This window comes from Pholcus phalangioides, unplaced genomic scaffold (assembly GCF_987345545.1).
Source record: "Pholcus phalangioides strain wild (caught in Gottingen) unplaced genomic scaffold, Ppha-v1.0 ptg000042l_1, whole genome shotgun sequence".
Classification (NCBI taxonomy): domain Eukaryota; kingdom Metazoa; phylum Arthropoda; class Arachnida; order Araneae; family Pholcidae; genus Pholcus; species Pholcus phalangioides.
The window spans coordinates 25,492,296-25,508,448 of record NW_028301628.1 but is presented as its reverse complement, the minus strand read 5'-3'; the positions used below and the strand labels follow the sequence as shown (position 1 = coordinate 25,508,448).

General features: G+C 38.8%; 2 protein-coding genes across 3 annotated transcripts in view; one reads left to right on the top strand and one right to left on the bottom strand.

Moving 5' to 3' along the window:
- Nucleotides 1-16,153, top strand: part of LOC149064689 (uncharacterized) — a 209,366-nt gene that overhangs the window by 12,949 nt on the left and 180,264 nt on the right. The gene's annotated exons all lie outside the window — the stretch shown is intronic.
- Nucleotides 6,563-8,458, bottom strand: LOC149064690 (heat shock protein 68-like). Its single transcript, XM_089254620.1, has one exon. It carries the CDS (start codon nt 8,456-8,458, stop codon nt 6,563-6,565), a length of 1,896 nt encoding a protein of 631 aa, XP_089110746.1.

Here is a 16,153-nt window from a genome sequence, read left to right as displayed (position 1 = left end):
TGCAATGTCATATGCTCTAAGTTTCTTAAAATACAAATATCGCATAAATGAGTTTTGTATAATTTCAATATCATCAATATCATAATTGTAATGAGGATTCCAAACAACAGATGCATATTCAAGTTTAGATCGTATTATAGAATTGAAAAGAACAATCATTGTATCCAAATTGGTGAAATCTTTAGTTATTCTTTTAAGGCAACCGAGTTTGCGATACGAATTGCTACAAATATCGTTAATATGGTCACGAAAAATCAGAGGTGTAAATTACACCCAAGTCAGTAGCAGAATATCTTCTCCGTAAAATATCAGTTCCAATATAATAAGAGTATGTGATAGGAATTTTTCCTACGGGTGTACGATATAACAAAGCATTTGTTAATATTCAAGTGTAGATGATTTTCGATACACCAGTGGTAAATGTGGGTTAATTTATCTTGAACAATAGAACAAGATTCAAAATTTACAATAAAGTCAAATATTTTAAAATCATCAGCAAATAATAAGCAATTATGAATAGCAGCGGCAAGGTCATTAATAAAAATAAGAAACAATAGCGGTCCAAGGACAGACCCCTGAGGGACTCCAGATGTTGCACAAAATCTATCACTAAGAGACGAGCCAAAAGATACAAAAATCAATCTGTTTTTTAGATACGAAGCAAAAAATTTACATGTATCATCGCAGAAGCCAATTTTTTTTTAATTTTTACATTAATATAGAGTGGTTAACACAATCAAATGCTTTAGCAAAATCTGTGTAAATTACATCGAGCTGGATTTTATTAGCTATGGCTTCAACAATATGGGTATTGAGGGAAAGAAGATTGGTAACCGTAGATCTATTTCTAACAAAACCATGCTGATTTGGGGAGATACAGGTCTTAATTTGAGCATAGATTTTATCATATAAAATAGACTCAAATATTTTAGCGAACTATTATACATAATATCCTGCTATTATGCATGATTACCAAGCATTTTGGTAAGTTTGATAAATTTTCCTAAATTCATCACTTTCACCGATGATTATGTATAGTAACCAAGCGTCGTTGGTAAATGTTAGAAATTTCCCTAAATTAATCTCTTTTACCGACGATTATGAATCGTTGGTAATATATTATCTTAATATAATATATATATTATCATATACGACACAAGCGTCGTGTCGTATATGATAAATCGTACTATAAGATACGCTATACATAATACTTCATACAAGTATTGTATCATTATATCGGGGTACGATCGTAAAATTTATTGTCATTATATCGGGGCACGGTCGTCAAATTTGCTGTCATTATATTGAGGTACGATCGTCAAATTTTTTGTCATTATATCGGGGTACGATCGTAATATATATTATCATATTTCGGGGTACGATCCAAAAATTTGTTGTCTTATAGCGGGGTACAATCGTAAAATTTGTTGTCAGTATATCGGGGTATAATCACCAAATTTGTTGTCATTATATCGGGGTACGATCGTAAAATATATTATCATATTTCAGGGTACGATCCAAAAATTTGTTGTCTTATAGCGAGGTACAATCGTAAAATCTGTTGTCATTATATCGGGGTACGATCGTAAAATATATTATCATATTTCGAGGTACGATCCAAAACTTTGTTGTCTTATAGCGAGCGGCAATCGTAAAATTTGTTGTCATTATATCGAGGCACAATCACCCAATTTATTGTCATTATATCGGGGTACGATCGTAAAATTTGCTATCTTTATATCGGGGTACGATCGTAAAATTATCTATCATTATATCGGGGGGTACGACTATATTCATCACACATTCAAGTCTCATTTGAAATTTTTTCATATTTTTCAAATTCACCAATTACCCTTGGGTATTATTAAACTAGGGGGAAAAAAGTGATAATTATTTTTTTTTCATTTATCAAATTTACCATCGACGCTTGGGTATTATGCATACCCACCGGTAAAAGTGATAAATCCATCAAACTTACAAACACGACAAATTTGGTCAGTATTCATAATAACCGAATATTGTCACATTTACCGTAACATCCGTGTTTTGTATTCCCCGCCGAATAACAATTTTAATTCGAGTAACTCGTATAAAAACTCCCATGTACGACTCCCAGAATGAGGTCTCCACGTAAAATGCACAAGCATATATATGCACATAGGTATATAAAAGAGCTGCGTGTATTTACGCAAAGCATATACGCATGTACGCAAGAACTACCAGAATATACGCGCGACGTTCTCATCCAATCCAAAAGACGGACGATGCCTTGAACTAAGAAGTCGGTAAAATTTATGGATGGATATTAATTTGGGGTTTTGGCATATAAACAACTCCAGAATTTTGTTTATTTTCATTTATTTTATTTATTTATTTATTTATTTTTGTTTCCACTTGTCATTTAATAGAGGCAGCAATTTTCTTGCTTCCAGATCGTTTTGACGGAGAAATATCCTTGAAGAAACATAAATCTTCTGCCGGACAGATTTTTTTCTTTGCTCTTTTTTGCTCTTTCCCCCCCCCCCTTGATTCTTTTTTAACCATGTTTTTATGCCATTGGTGGCTCTTTTGACGAGCAACACATATACACACAAAAAATAGGCTTCTCTCTCTTTCTTCCTTATTTTTTTGATGTATTATAATAGTATGATTTTTCCTTCGAGAGACTCTATATAAGATGGCTAAACTACGAACATCTATTATCCTCTATACCAAGTTAACCATAAACAAGTAAAGCATTGGACTATATATGTTACGGTAAATGTTAAAGACCCGGTTGTTATACGCAATGACCGGTTATTATGCATAACCGCCGACCATTTTGGTAATTTCTATAAATTTTTTTAACACTAATCACTTTTAGCGGCGGTTATGCTTAGTATCCAAGCATCGTGGTGAATTTGATAAATTTCCTTAAACTAATCACTTTTAGCGGTGATTATGTATAGTATCCAAGCGTCGTGGTGAATTTGGTAAATTTCCTTAAACTAATCACTTTTAGCGGCGATTATGTATAGTGTCCAAGCGTCGTGGTGAATTTGGTAAATTTCCTTAAACTAATCACTTTTAGCGGCGGTTATGCTTAGTATCCAAGCATCGTGGTGAATTTGATAAATTTCCTTAAACTAATCACTTTTAGCGGTGATTATGTATAGTATCCAAGCGTCGTGGTGAATTTGGTAAATTTCCTTAAACTAATCACTTTTAGCGGCGATTATGTATAGTGTCCAAGCGTCGTGGTGAATTTGGTAAATTTCCTTAAACTAATCACTTTTAGCGGCGATTATGTATAGTGTCCAAGCGTCGTGGTGAATTTGATAAATTTCCTTAAACTAATCACTTTTAGCGGCGGTTATGCTTAGTATCCAAGCATCGTGGTGAATTTGATAAATTTCCTTAAACTAATCACTTTTAGCGGTGATTATGTATAGTATCCAAGCGTCGTGGTGAATTTGGTAAATTTCCTTAAACTAATCACTTTTAGCGGCGATTATGTATAGTGTCCAAGCGTCGTGGTGAATTTGGTAAATTTCCTTAAACTAATCACTTTTAGCGGCGATTATGTATAGTGTCCAAGCGTCGTGGTGAATTTGATAAATTTCCTTAAACTAATCACTTTTAGCGGCGATTATGTGTAGTGTCCAAGCGTCGTGGTGAATTTGATAAATTTCCTTAAACTAATCACTTTTAGCGGCGATTATGTGTAGTGTCCAAGCGTCGTGGTGAATTTGATAAATTTCCTTAAACTAATCACTTTTAGCGGCGATTATGTGTAGTGTCCAAGCGTCGTGGTGAATTTGATAAATTTCCTTAAACTAATCACTTTTAGCGGCGATTATGTGTAGTGTCCAAGCGTCGTGGTGAATTTGATAAATTTCCTTAAACTAATCACTTTTAGCGGCGATTATGTATAGTGTCCAAGCGTCGTGGTGAATTTGATAAATTTCCTTAAACTAATCACTTTTAGCGGCGATTATGTGTAGTGTCCAAGCGTCGTGGTGAATTTGATAAATTTCCTTAAACTAATCACTTTTAGCGGCGATTATGTGTAGTGTCCAAGCGTCGTGGTGAATTTGATAAATTTCCTTAAACTAATCACTTTTAGCGGCGATTATGTGTAGTGTCCAAGCGTCGTGGTGAATTTGATAAATTTCCTTAAACTAATCACTTTTAGCGGCGATTATGTATAGTGTCCAAGCGTCGTGGTGAATTTGATAAATTTCCTTAAACTAATCACTTTTAGCGGCGATTATGTATAGTGTCCAAGCGTCGTGGTGAATTTGATAAATTTCCTTAAACTAATCACTTTTAGCGGCGATTATGTATAGTATCCAAGCGTCGTGGTGAATTTGATAAATTTTTAAACTAATCACTTTTAGCGGCGATTATGTATAGTATCCAAGCGTCGTGGTGAATTTGATAAATTCCCTTAAACTAATCACTTTTAGCGGCGATTATGTGTTAGTGAAAGTTGAGACCACGAAAAAATAAGTTGTACTAAGCGGGAATGTTATAAGCGGGATTGACTGGTATATGATATATACTATACATGATGATTCTTACATATGCCTTATATCAGGGTGTGATCGTAAATGCTATCATTATATCGGGGTCCGACTATATTCATCACGCATACTAGACTCATTCGGAATTTTTTTTTTTTTATTATTTTTTATTAAATTCACCAATTACACCAGGATATTATGTATAATCACAGATAAAGGCGATAACTTTGAAGTATTTATCAAATTTACCAACGACACTTGGTTATTATTCATAATCGCCGATAAAAGTAATAACTTTTTTTTGTATTTATCGAATTTGCCAACGACGCTAAGGGTATTTCGCACATTCGGCGGTAAAAGTGATAAACTTTGCAAACGTACCAAGACGATTGGTAAATATGCATAATAACCGGTTACGGTAGTACACACTTATACGTGTATATGTGTATGGGTATTCTAAATACACATTAAGAATTTTGAAAGTGTTGCTTGTGAGTGCTCGAATCCTATATCTGGTTTCATGATCAGCGCCGCTATTTAACGGAATTCACGTTACGATCTTAGTTTAAAACATGTTTTTTTTCTCTTAGCGATCAGGAACGAGATATCGCAGTCCAACGAAAATGGAAGAAATACACATTCCAACACTCCCATTGTTTTCTTTACCTCTTTTCTCATCTTCGTGAAACTTTATTGTAACTCTATGAACGGAAGTTGTTTTATTCTCTCCCCGTTCATCTCAGCATCCGCCTCTGCAAATGAAATTTGAGATATAGGCGCTTCATACAATATAGTATGCGCTCAAAAATGAGAGGAGAAAGGAGAGAGAAAGAGGGGGGAGGGAAGTCCTATCTCTCCTAGTTACGGTTACAGTAACAAGAAAAATTCATACGGTAAACAACTACTTTCATGCATTGGAAAGCGATCGGCGCAAGAAAAAAAACCATAGATGGCGTTTTAAAGGTATTTGTAGTTTGATAACACCGGCATTAGACACAAAGAAACATGTGGAAACAACCGATGCAGTTTACATTACTGCCGCAAGGAAGTCCCCCCCCCCACCCCGCTAAAAAGTTAACGCACCAAACCCCAGGCGAGACCTTTCTCTGTTTTCATTATGAGACAGCGCGGCCATTCATGGTTTTTCACTGCGCTGATCACTTTGAAATGCATAAAAGTGTTACTTAAAAGACCAATGGAATAGTTCCAGATCATTCAAGCGATCCCAGAAACAGTTCCAGAACACTCAAGTAACCCCAGTTCCACATCACTAAGTGGCTTTTGGCACATTAACAGATCACCTAAGTAGCACACGATATATTTACAGATCAGTTAAGTTACTCACGGCACAGTTCCAGAGCACTTAAGCACAAATGTGCTGAGGACCAGCACATTTGCAAATAGGTGATTTGCAGCGCTATCCCAGGCCACTCAATTAAGTGGCCTTCAGCCCGTTTTCAAACCAACGAAGTGGCCCGCACTCTCTCAAAGGTTGAGCAACTTTGATCTATCTACATCATAGGTTTTCAGCCTTTTTTGTCCCATCGTCCCCCTTCTTTAGAAATTGTTTTCTCCCATCGCCCTCCAACGCAATCTAACCCATAGGATCTTATGTTATACCCGTAGCTTCTACCGCTCCCCCTAGAACATTCTACCGCCTCCCCCAGGGGGCGTTAACGCTCACGTTGGGAATCACTGATCTACATCGTAGTTTCCCAAACTTTTTGTTCCATCGCCCCCCTTCATTCGGAATTTTTTTTCTCTCATCGTGTCCCCAAGTCAAGTGAACACACAAGATCTTATGTGTTAATACGTAGCTCCCTGAACCATCGCCCACCAGGGGGAGTGATATTTCCCACTTTGGGAAACACTGATCCACATTATCCCCATCACCTGTTAAAACTTAAGCCACTTCAATATTATTTGTTTTAAGAAACTTTCTTTACTGTGATCTATGAGCAACAATCATTGGTTTAAGGTCTAATGGGTATGAACGCGTTTTTTTGGTGATGTTTCGTGACAACGAACCGAGTTTTCTCAGGCATCCCGTGTGCTCATCAGTCCATTTCCTGGACTGTTGGACCTGACGCTGCGTCTTGCTGTGGAGCAGCTCCGCCACTGAAGAGCTTGCTCATGTACTGCGACAACTGAGATTGGGCTTCTTTCATTTTCGCCTCCATCTCTTCTTTTTGGGCATCCGTGTTGCTTTCCAGCCAAGAGCTCAGGCTGTCGCAGATGCCGTTGATCTCGTCCTTCTCGCTCTGCAACAGCTTGGAATCCGGAGCTGTCGCCGCGGCTTCCCTGACCGAGTAGATGTAGTTCTCCAGAGCGTTCTTGGCCTCCACGCGCGATCTCAGCTTCGCGTCTTCCTCGCTGTATTTTTCGGCTTCCCTCAGCAGGTTCTCTATCTCCGACTTGGAGAGCCTGCCCTTGTCGTTGGTTATCTGTATCGAGTTCTTGCGGCCGGTGCCGGTCTCAGTGGCTGTGACGTGTAGTATGCCGTTCGCGTCGATGTCAAAAGCCACTTCGACTCGGGGTACTCCTCTTGGAGCCGGCGGTATCCCCATCAGATCGAACTTCCCGAGCAGGTGGTTGTCCTTGGTGAGCGCTCGTTCGCCCTCGAACACTTTCACGGTCACCCCGGTCTGGTTGTTGGCGTATGTCGTGAATGTCTGCGAGGTTCTATGCGGTATCGACGTGTTCCGCTCCACGATGTTTGACATAACGCCGCCGGCTGTCTCGATCCCGAGTGACAGAGGCGTGACGTCGATCAACAGCACGTCCCTGATTTCTCTACTGCTGTCGCCGGACAGCACCGCAGCCTGGACAGCGGCCCCATAAGCTACCGCCTCGTCCGGGTTGATGGACTTGCACAGCTCTTTGCCATTGAAGAAATCGCTGAGCATCTTTTGGATTTTCAGGATCCTGGTAGATCCTCCGACCATCACTACGTCGTGGATGTCTTTCTTCTGGAGTTTCGCATCCTCGAGTGCTTGAGACACTGGTTGCAGGGTGCTGCGGAATAAGTCGCCACACAGCTCCTCGAACTTCGCGCGAGTCAGTTTCGAGTTGAAGTCGATGCCCTCGAACAACGCGTCCACTTCCAGAGTCGTCTCCGTGGCGCTGGACAGGGTCCTCTTGGCGCGTTCGCAGGCGGTTCGAAGGCGTCGTTTAGCCCTCGGGTTATTTCTCAGGTCCTTGTTATGTTTCTTTTGGAATTCTTTGATGAAGTGGTCGACGAGGCGGTTGTCGAAGTCTTCACCGCCCAAATGGGTGTTTCCCGACGTCGACCTGACTTCGAAGATAGGTCCCTCTGTAACGCACAACACGGACACATCGAAGGTACCTCCACCCAGATCGTAGATCAGGACATTCCTCTCTCCTTGTATATTCTTGTCCAGGCCGTACGCCAGTGCTGCGGCGGTAGGTTCGTTGATGATTCTCAGGGTATTCAAGCCGGCGATGGTCGCGGCGTCTTTCGTCCCCTGCCTCTGCGAATCGTTGAAATAGGCCGGGACGGTGATGACGGCGTCCTTAACCTTCTGTCCCAGGTACATCTCCGCTACCTGTTTCATCTTCGTGAGGACCGCCGCACTGATCTCTTCCGGACTGAACTCTTTCGTCTCGTTCTTGAATGCCACGCATATCTTCGGCTTGCCATCGGCGTTCCTCACCTTGAACGCCCAGTTGCTCAAGTCGCCTTGGATCTGAGGATCGTCGTACGTTCGGCCGATGAGCCTTTTCGCATCGTGGACTGTGTTTTCCGGATTCGAAGCGACTTGTGATTTCGCCGAGTCGCCGATTAAACGCTCGGATTCCGTGTACGCGACGTAACTGGGAGTTGTTCGGTTGCCCTGGTCGTTGGCGATTATTTCGACCTTGCCGTTCAGGAAGACGCCAACGCACGAATAAGTCGTTCCCAAGTCAATTCCTACCGCTGGTGCTTGAGACATTTCCAGAAAAGGATAAGGATGGCCAGGAAAATATTACGCCCTGGAAGTTCTGTTTGTTCACGATGACGACACCATTTATATTCAGCTCGGGGAAATTATATTCAGCTAGAAAATCTGGGCATCTACCTGTTCTGGGGGTGAACCTTGACCTACAGAGTCATAAATGTAAATAGAATTCACCCGAAGAAATCGAGCGCGAGTTTTTCGTTGCTGCCTTTATAGCGCCTTGAAAGTTTATATATTGGCGATATTTAATTCTCCGTATTTCCCTTTCTCCCTACGAGTTATGCCGATATTTAAGGATTTGCGGAAAATTCACTGCTAGCAAAACTCTCTCTCTCTCTCTCACTCACTGACAACAATTCGACTCCAGTGAGTGAGTGAGTGACCGAGTGATTGAGCAAGTGAATGAATGTGTGAGCGAGTGAGTGAATAAATGATTTGGGGAATGAGTTAGGGAATAAGTTAATCAGAGTGATATACTCGTTCACCTGCTCACTCACATTCATCTGTTCGTGCACTTGCTCACTAACCAACTCTCTCACTCACTCTCTTATTTACTCACCAGCTCCCTAACTCACGCTCTCATTTATTCACCTGCTCACTCACTGGCTAATTCCTCCACTCACTTGCTCAATCACCAACTCCATCACTTACTCACTTGCTTACTCACCAACTCCCTCACTCACTCTTTTATTTACTTACCTGCTCACTCACTGGCATATTCCTCCCCTCTATCTGCTCAGTCACTTACTCATTTGCTCGCCTCACTCACCTGCTATCTTATTGGCCAGTGTTATCCGAAAAATAATTTTGAAGAGTAAAATTTCACTCCTTTCAAAATTTTAAGAGGTAGTTTTGCGAAAATGGGGTTATTTTTTATAATGATAAACAGAGAAACAACTGTATTGGAAAAAGAATAATTGAAATTTGGACGGGTACAACTGATTTTGGATAAGGGAATCAAGCATCTAGATGCGTATTGGCGAACACTGTAACTGTCACTGAGGCTCATGCATCCCTTCACTTGCTCACTCACTAACTCTCTAACACACTCATATGCTCACCTGCTCACTATCTAGTATGACTCACTTGATCAACCAACCACTTGATTACTTATTCACTCACTGGCTTTTTGGCTCACTTACTCGATGATTACTTGTCGGTGAATTTTCTTTTCGATGAATTGTTGGCGATGAATTTTCCACCCACGGTATTACTAAAATATCCCTGCTTAATTTTTCAATGAATGAATGGGATTTTCGCGAATTGTTTTGAATGACACACAGCATTAACCCTGAGTAGTCGGATGGCAACAGCACCTGTTGTAGAAGTTGCTTCAGTACAACGTGACCCTCACGTATTCCCAAGGGATCAGCATGATCCGTCCAGGGAATTTGTTAGTGTTAGTAAACATCCATGCCCGAACCGGGATTCGAACCCAGACAAACTACTTCAATTTGCCGGGTGGTGTCAAAATTTAATATCTTATGATTGTGAAAAGGTTGAGTCGCATTCTATAAGCTTCGTGGATCCCCTTCCCCCGTATTCTGTTTCAGATGTCCTGGTTCAATAATAATACACCGAACAAAATTACAAAAAATGTGCGCACACATATGGTATTCATTTGCCTACTACGTCACCAGCACCAACTCTGGCCATGCCACTATATCTTAATTTACTGCTAATAATGAGATGGGTTGGAAATGAGGGTTCCATCTAACGGTGATCGCCTCAAGCTCGTTAGGGAAAATATCTTACCTATACTCTTCCACGGGTTTGAATTTGGAACCGCGACGGCAACCTTCACGGTGGTAGACGAGCATCTTACCAGCATGGCGCTCGGGCACACGCATTTGGCATCAAAAATTTCATTTAAAATTTAACAAAAAAATGTAATGTCTTTGGCCAAACTCGCTGACATAGGCGAAGGTAGACTTGAAAATTTTGGTGGGGGGTGCGTATGCATTATATCAGGCGGCTTCGTCTTTGACGCTGGGGAAAGGTTGAGCATTGTCCCCTCTTCCGTATCTCCATCCATGCTTAGTTACAACGTCATCGGAAATTCCACAAACTTTTGTCGTTATAACCGAAATCGATGTATTTAAGACTTTTTTTGAGAAAAAAATATAATTAGATGCTATGCATAAAGTTGCTAGTTCATTGCACTTGGCGTGGTACCTTGTCCATGGTCAGTATTCAATGCCAATATTCAATATCACACCCACTGGGAATCTCATTGTAATTTGGGTGACCACATTTGATGAAGAAAAGTACGGGAAATTGAGATTACATGAAAACAAAACATCGCCAAAAATGATGCCAATTGTAGCTGAAATCGCCAGATATTTCTCCTAAACAACCCTGGGAGAGATATACATATGTATATTAATGCAGTGAGTTAAAATGCATTTCTCGGGTGAAAAAATTGTGCATAGCAAATAAATGAAATGAAACTTAAAAGTCATATTCATTATGTCACAATTTATAAATTATGTGAATTACCTTATCCCCGATTGTATTAAAGATTAAGAATTTTTGTAAGCTTCGTTGAAAAAACGAGACATCTCTGTAAAAAAGAGAAAAGAATACCCCATATAACGATACATATGAATGAGCGAGTCGAAGGGACTTGCTCATGTGAAAAGATTTGTTACACATGTAATAAGTTTTTTTCGGACGTTACCGTATCAATCAAACAAACATTGTCCCAATGTACAAATACAAATACAACGCCACAACAGGCAAAATGTCCAACGAGGTGGCTGTAACTATGTATATCGATAATTCTAGGAATTTCTTATAAAAACAACATAAAACCAGAGACAAAAACCCGTGAAAAATGTGTCGTTATATCCGAAGCTGTTGCGTTTCCATCAACGTTACAAGCAAAGGTTCGTTAGGATTAATGTCAATGGGAATCTTCCCGGACAGGCTATTTTTGACGGTATAGCCGGGGATGTCGTTATAACAGGAGTAGACTTGAGTTGCCGGCTTATTATAATCGAAAATTTAAACTGATCGTGAGTCGGTGCCTACTCATATCATACATCAGTCACTTCCGAAATTTCAGGCTAAATAACTTCTCAATTCCCCCCTCCACTTTAGAAATGAGTAGAAAGCTTGCATACTTCCACAAATGCGTAGGATTCGTGCATACAGCAAGGTATCGGTGTGTACTCCTAGAAATTCGTGGAAGACTTTCGTACCCTCAGAAATGCACGAAAGTCATGCGTACCTTTCAGAAGGCGTAAGAGGTTTGCTCTCCGAGTGGGCTTTGTGTATCCTTAGGTTATGTGTTGGTGGAGAGCGTACCTCTAGAAATGTGTCGAACGCGCGTGTTCTTAGAAATAAGTTGGAGGTTTCGGTATCAACAGAAACCGCGAGAAATGTGTTTACTCCTTGTAATGCATAGAAAGCTTTTTTTTTATGTCACTGTTTTTTTCATAATAGTTAGAAGAAATGAATAGCTGTAGCAGTTTGTAGATCGGCAATAAATAATTAAATGGGAGAAATGATTTGCGCACCGGTAAAAAATTATTAAATTGAAGAAATAATTTGCAGACCAGCGAAAAATGATCAGTAGAAGAAATAATTTACGAACTAGCAAAAAAAAAAAAAACCAGGAGAAGAAAGAAATAGAAGAAATAATTTGCGAACCAGCAACAAATAATCAGGAGAAGAAATAATTTGCGGACAGGCAAAAAATAATCAGGAGAATAAATAATTTGCGGACCAGCAACAAATAATCAGGAGAAAAAATAATTTGCGGACAGGAAAGAAAGAAGCAGGAGAAGAAATAAATAGAAGAAATAATTTGCGAACCAGCAAAAAATAATCAGGAGAGGAAATAATTCGCGGACCAGCAAAAAATAATCAGGAGAAGAAATAACTTGCGGACCAGCAAAAAATAATCAGGAGAAGAAATAATTTGCGGACCAGAAAAAATAATCAGTAGAAGAAATAATTTTGCGGACCAGCAAAAAATAATCAGGGTAAGAAACAAATAGAAGAAATAATTTTGCGGACCAGCAAAAAATAATCAGGGTAAGAAACAAATAGAAGAAATAATTTTGCGGACCAGCAAAAAATAATCAGGGTAAGAAACAAATAGAAGAAATAATTTTGCGGACCAGCAAAAAATAATCAGGGTAAGAAACAAATAGAAGAAATAATTTTGCGGACCAGCAAAAAATAATCAGGGTAAGAAACAAATAGAAGAAATAATTTTGCGGACCAGCAAAAAATAATCAGGGTAAGAAACAAATAGAAGAAATAATTTTGCGGACCAGCAAAAAATAATCAGGGTAAGAAACAAATAGAAGAAATAATTTGCGGACAGGCAAAAGAAGCAGGAGGGAAAAAAACATGAAAAGCTATTTTGAGATCGGCAAATTTTTCTTTGGAGCTTTGGGGATGCAACTCAATGCAAAAAACTGGTAGGGGGAGGGGCGAATACTTGCTATAGGTCGTTTCAAGTTAACTTTGCAGTAAAGGGAAAGCTACGAGGAAACCGCATCACACGTTGCTTTGACGAGGTAAGGTATGGCTGATTAACGCCAGTCTCACTGATAAAAATCGGTTTTTTTTTTACGTATAATGGTAACCAATATTTTTTCTAATTTAAAAATTTTAAACGAATAAAGATCGGTTCAGAACGATATTTTCTCAGTATTTTTCTTCGGTCATTCAAAAAATTGAAATATCCCGCATAAATGATCATCGTAAGCCTCCGATATATGGGAACTATATTTTGCGGCGAAAGAATACACTCTCTACCTTTCTCTGCACTGAAAAGTTAACCTGAAACAGACTATAGTTATATATAACAAATTATTACATTATGATACAATACAAAGCAAAGAGAATCTAACGCTGGTTATACTTTATACCTATATTTGCCGACACTTGATTTTTTGGTATCACATCAACAACCATAGATAGGTGGAAATTTTTTTAAATTCCCTGGGATTGCCCAATTATCTTTACCGTGCCAATCGACACTAAAACAGGGCAATCGACACAACCAACGGCTATCTTGCTTCTGACTAAAATATATATATATGATCAGCTATATAAACTATTAATGATGAGTAAGGCACGTTACGATGTGTAATAATGGTATGAAAATAATTAGTATTTGGACACATTAATCATCTCAATGAGAATTTTTAAAAGAAAGTCTGATTCCAATGTTTTGACACTAGGTGTTCAATGGCGGTGACGACTGGTTTTATTGGCCATTTGAAAATTGGCCGTAAGGGGAGAGGGTGCGACTGGTGGGGTCTTTTTGATCGAGATACGACCTGAAAAATCGGTGTCTTCTGGAAGAGAATTATGCTGATTATATTGCCACTGTGCAAGAAGAAGAAGAAGAAAAATGTTTCATTGTCTCATGAAATATCTCATGTTCAAATGAAATGGTGCATAACGCCAAGTTGTCGTCACGAGTAGATTAAATCGCATTGTGGTTTCGGCGGTTACGGCGCTCACCACGTACCCACAAATTTCCACATTAATCGAGCCTTCCCCCCCCCCCCATTACCCACATCAGCCCTGTGGTTAGTGCAAGCGAGTGGCTGAACCCTTGTTTTGAGGAGATCCGAGACGTTTCAGAATCGTCTTCAAAGAGTATATTTCAATCTGACTACCACATCGTTCGTGTTCAATTATAATGTTAATTAGTAATTTCAACACGTTTGATCCTTTGGCTAATCAGAGGATACTTCTTTTTTTAACGACAGAAGAAATTCTGGCATGAATGTTTTAACTTTACTTTGTGGAACCAGGGAAAATATTTTTCATGTTTTCAGAAAACCCTACATTGTCCTTTTGGTCACTGCAAATCATTTAAATGTTCTAGGGCAGTGTTCTTTGGTCACCTTCAAAGCGACAGAAATGAGGGAAATCATTAACGGAGCGCAAAAAAAATGAAATAAATAGGAGAAATAATTTGGGGACTGGTGAAAGTGTTTAACAACAATTTCGCGATCCGGCAGAGTAAGATAAATAATTTGCAGACACGTGAAAAATAAGTGCGTTCAGTAATTTTCCGACAGGTAACAAATTAATAAATAAGGAAAAGAATTAGCTTTCGAAGAGAATTTATATTTGAACGGAATGAAGACTTTATTATAAATTTTGCTATAATATAAGCAGTGTTGGCAATAAAATGCATCAGGGCAGAAAATAAAAATTATAAACTTGTATTAATCAATAACATGCGTATATGCTTTTATGTGAATGTTACAAAAACATGCGTTCATGTTACCATGTGCATGTTACAAGAACATGCACAGTTATATATAACATGTACCCATGTATCGAATTCTCAAATATCAAAGGTCAAGGTCAAATAAAATTTCGGCAAGCAAATACCGTGGGTTCCGAACATTTCTTTTCAGTAGAAGGAGCGGGACAATGCTGAGTTCAGACGTTGAATTGGATTAAACGATCTTTTTGATCGTTATATTGGATTTGAAATAACATGAGATGAATATGAGAAAAATTGGATAGTTCGTTATAATTTAAAGGTCTCAATAATGCACGGTCGTTATAATTTAAAGTCGCAATAATGCACGATCGTTATAATTTAAAGGTCGCAATAATGTACGGTCGTTATGATGATCCTCGACTGTAATATTATTTTTAAAACTGACCATAAATCGAATCGAACACGAGAGAAAATGGTCACCCTAACATCAGTGAAACGACAGAAAACACGTGTTTATCCTAAGGTTTTGGATTCAAATCTGACTCGAAGTGAGATGAATATGGCTTCGGATACTGGAATCTATGCATACTCAAGAGGCTGACATGTTGCTGGATAATACAAAAATTATCTGACAATTCTCGGAACTGTACAGGACAATGATATGCTTTTTCGTGATAACCAATCGGGTAAAAGAGAAATTTTACGAAAACGACAAAAAAATTGCAGAAAAGTAAAAAATTTCGTCAACAGAAAAATAGGTAAAAAAAAAAAAAATCGCAAACGGAAATGAAGGTAAAAATGGTGGACATACTTCAAGGTCATATGCTCAAAGTGGAACCAATCAGTTTCGGAATCACTAAAAGTGACTCATACGTGACGTAATAAACGATGGCGCATGCGTGTATCATGAGTTTTTCTGACAGTAGCGTAATGTAACAATTTTTTTGTTCCTTTTTTTTTCCATAACCCAATAATAAGCCTTAAAACATTCCCTTTCCAATCCTTGGCCTGATTTTATTTTTGTTTTGTGAGGAAATAACGTGCATTAGCATTAATGGCTTTTCTAAAAAAAATACAAAAATATCCTGGAAAAACAGAACATAAACTCAAAATAAAGAATTTAATAATTACCAAATTATCAAGAATTTTCTTAAATTTGAATAATTTCAGCCACAAAATATATTTTAGCGTTAGGCTTTAATTAGTCTGATCGATGGATTTTATCTGTTCTAAAGTTTGAAATTGACAGCCGAATCTATCAAATTCAACGTGATCCATAAAACTTGAAATGCTCGTGAAGGATTAATGAACACGTAAAATCGTCAAAGTTTCAAGACTTGGCAGAATATTAGAAGTCTCCCGAGACACGTAACAGAGTTTTAAATTTTTCACCAAACTGACAGAATATACAAGGCTTGATTCAATCTCGGATGTCTAAAACGAATTTCATGGGTTCCGCGAGCACTGGCGAGCACTGGATA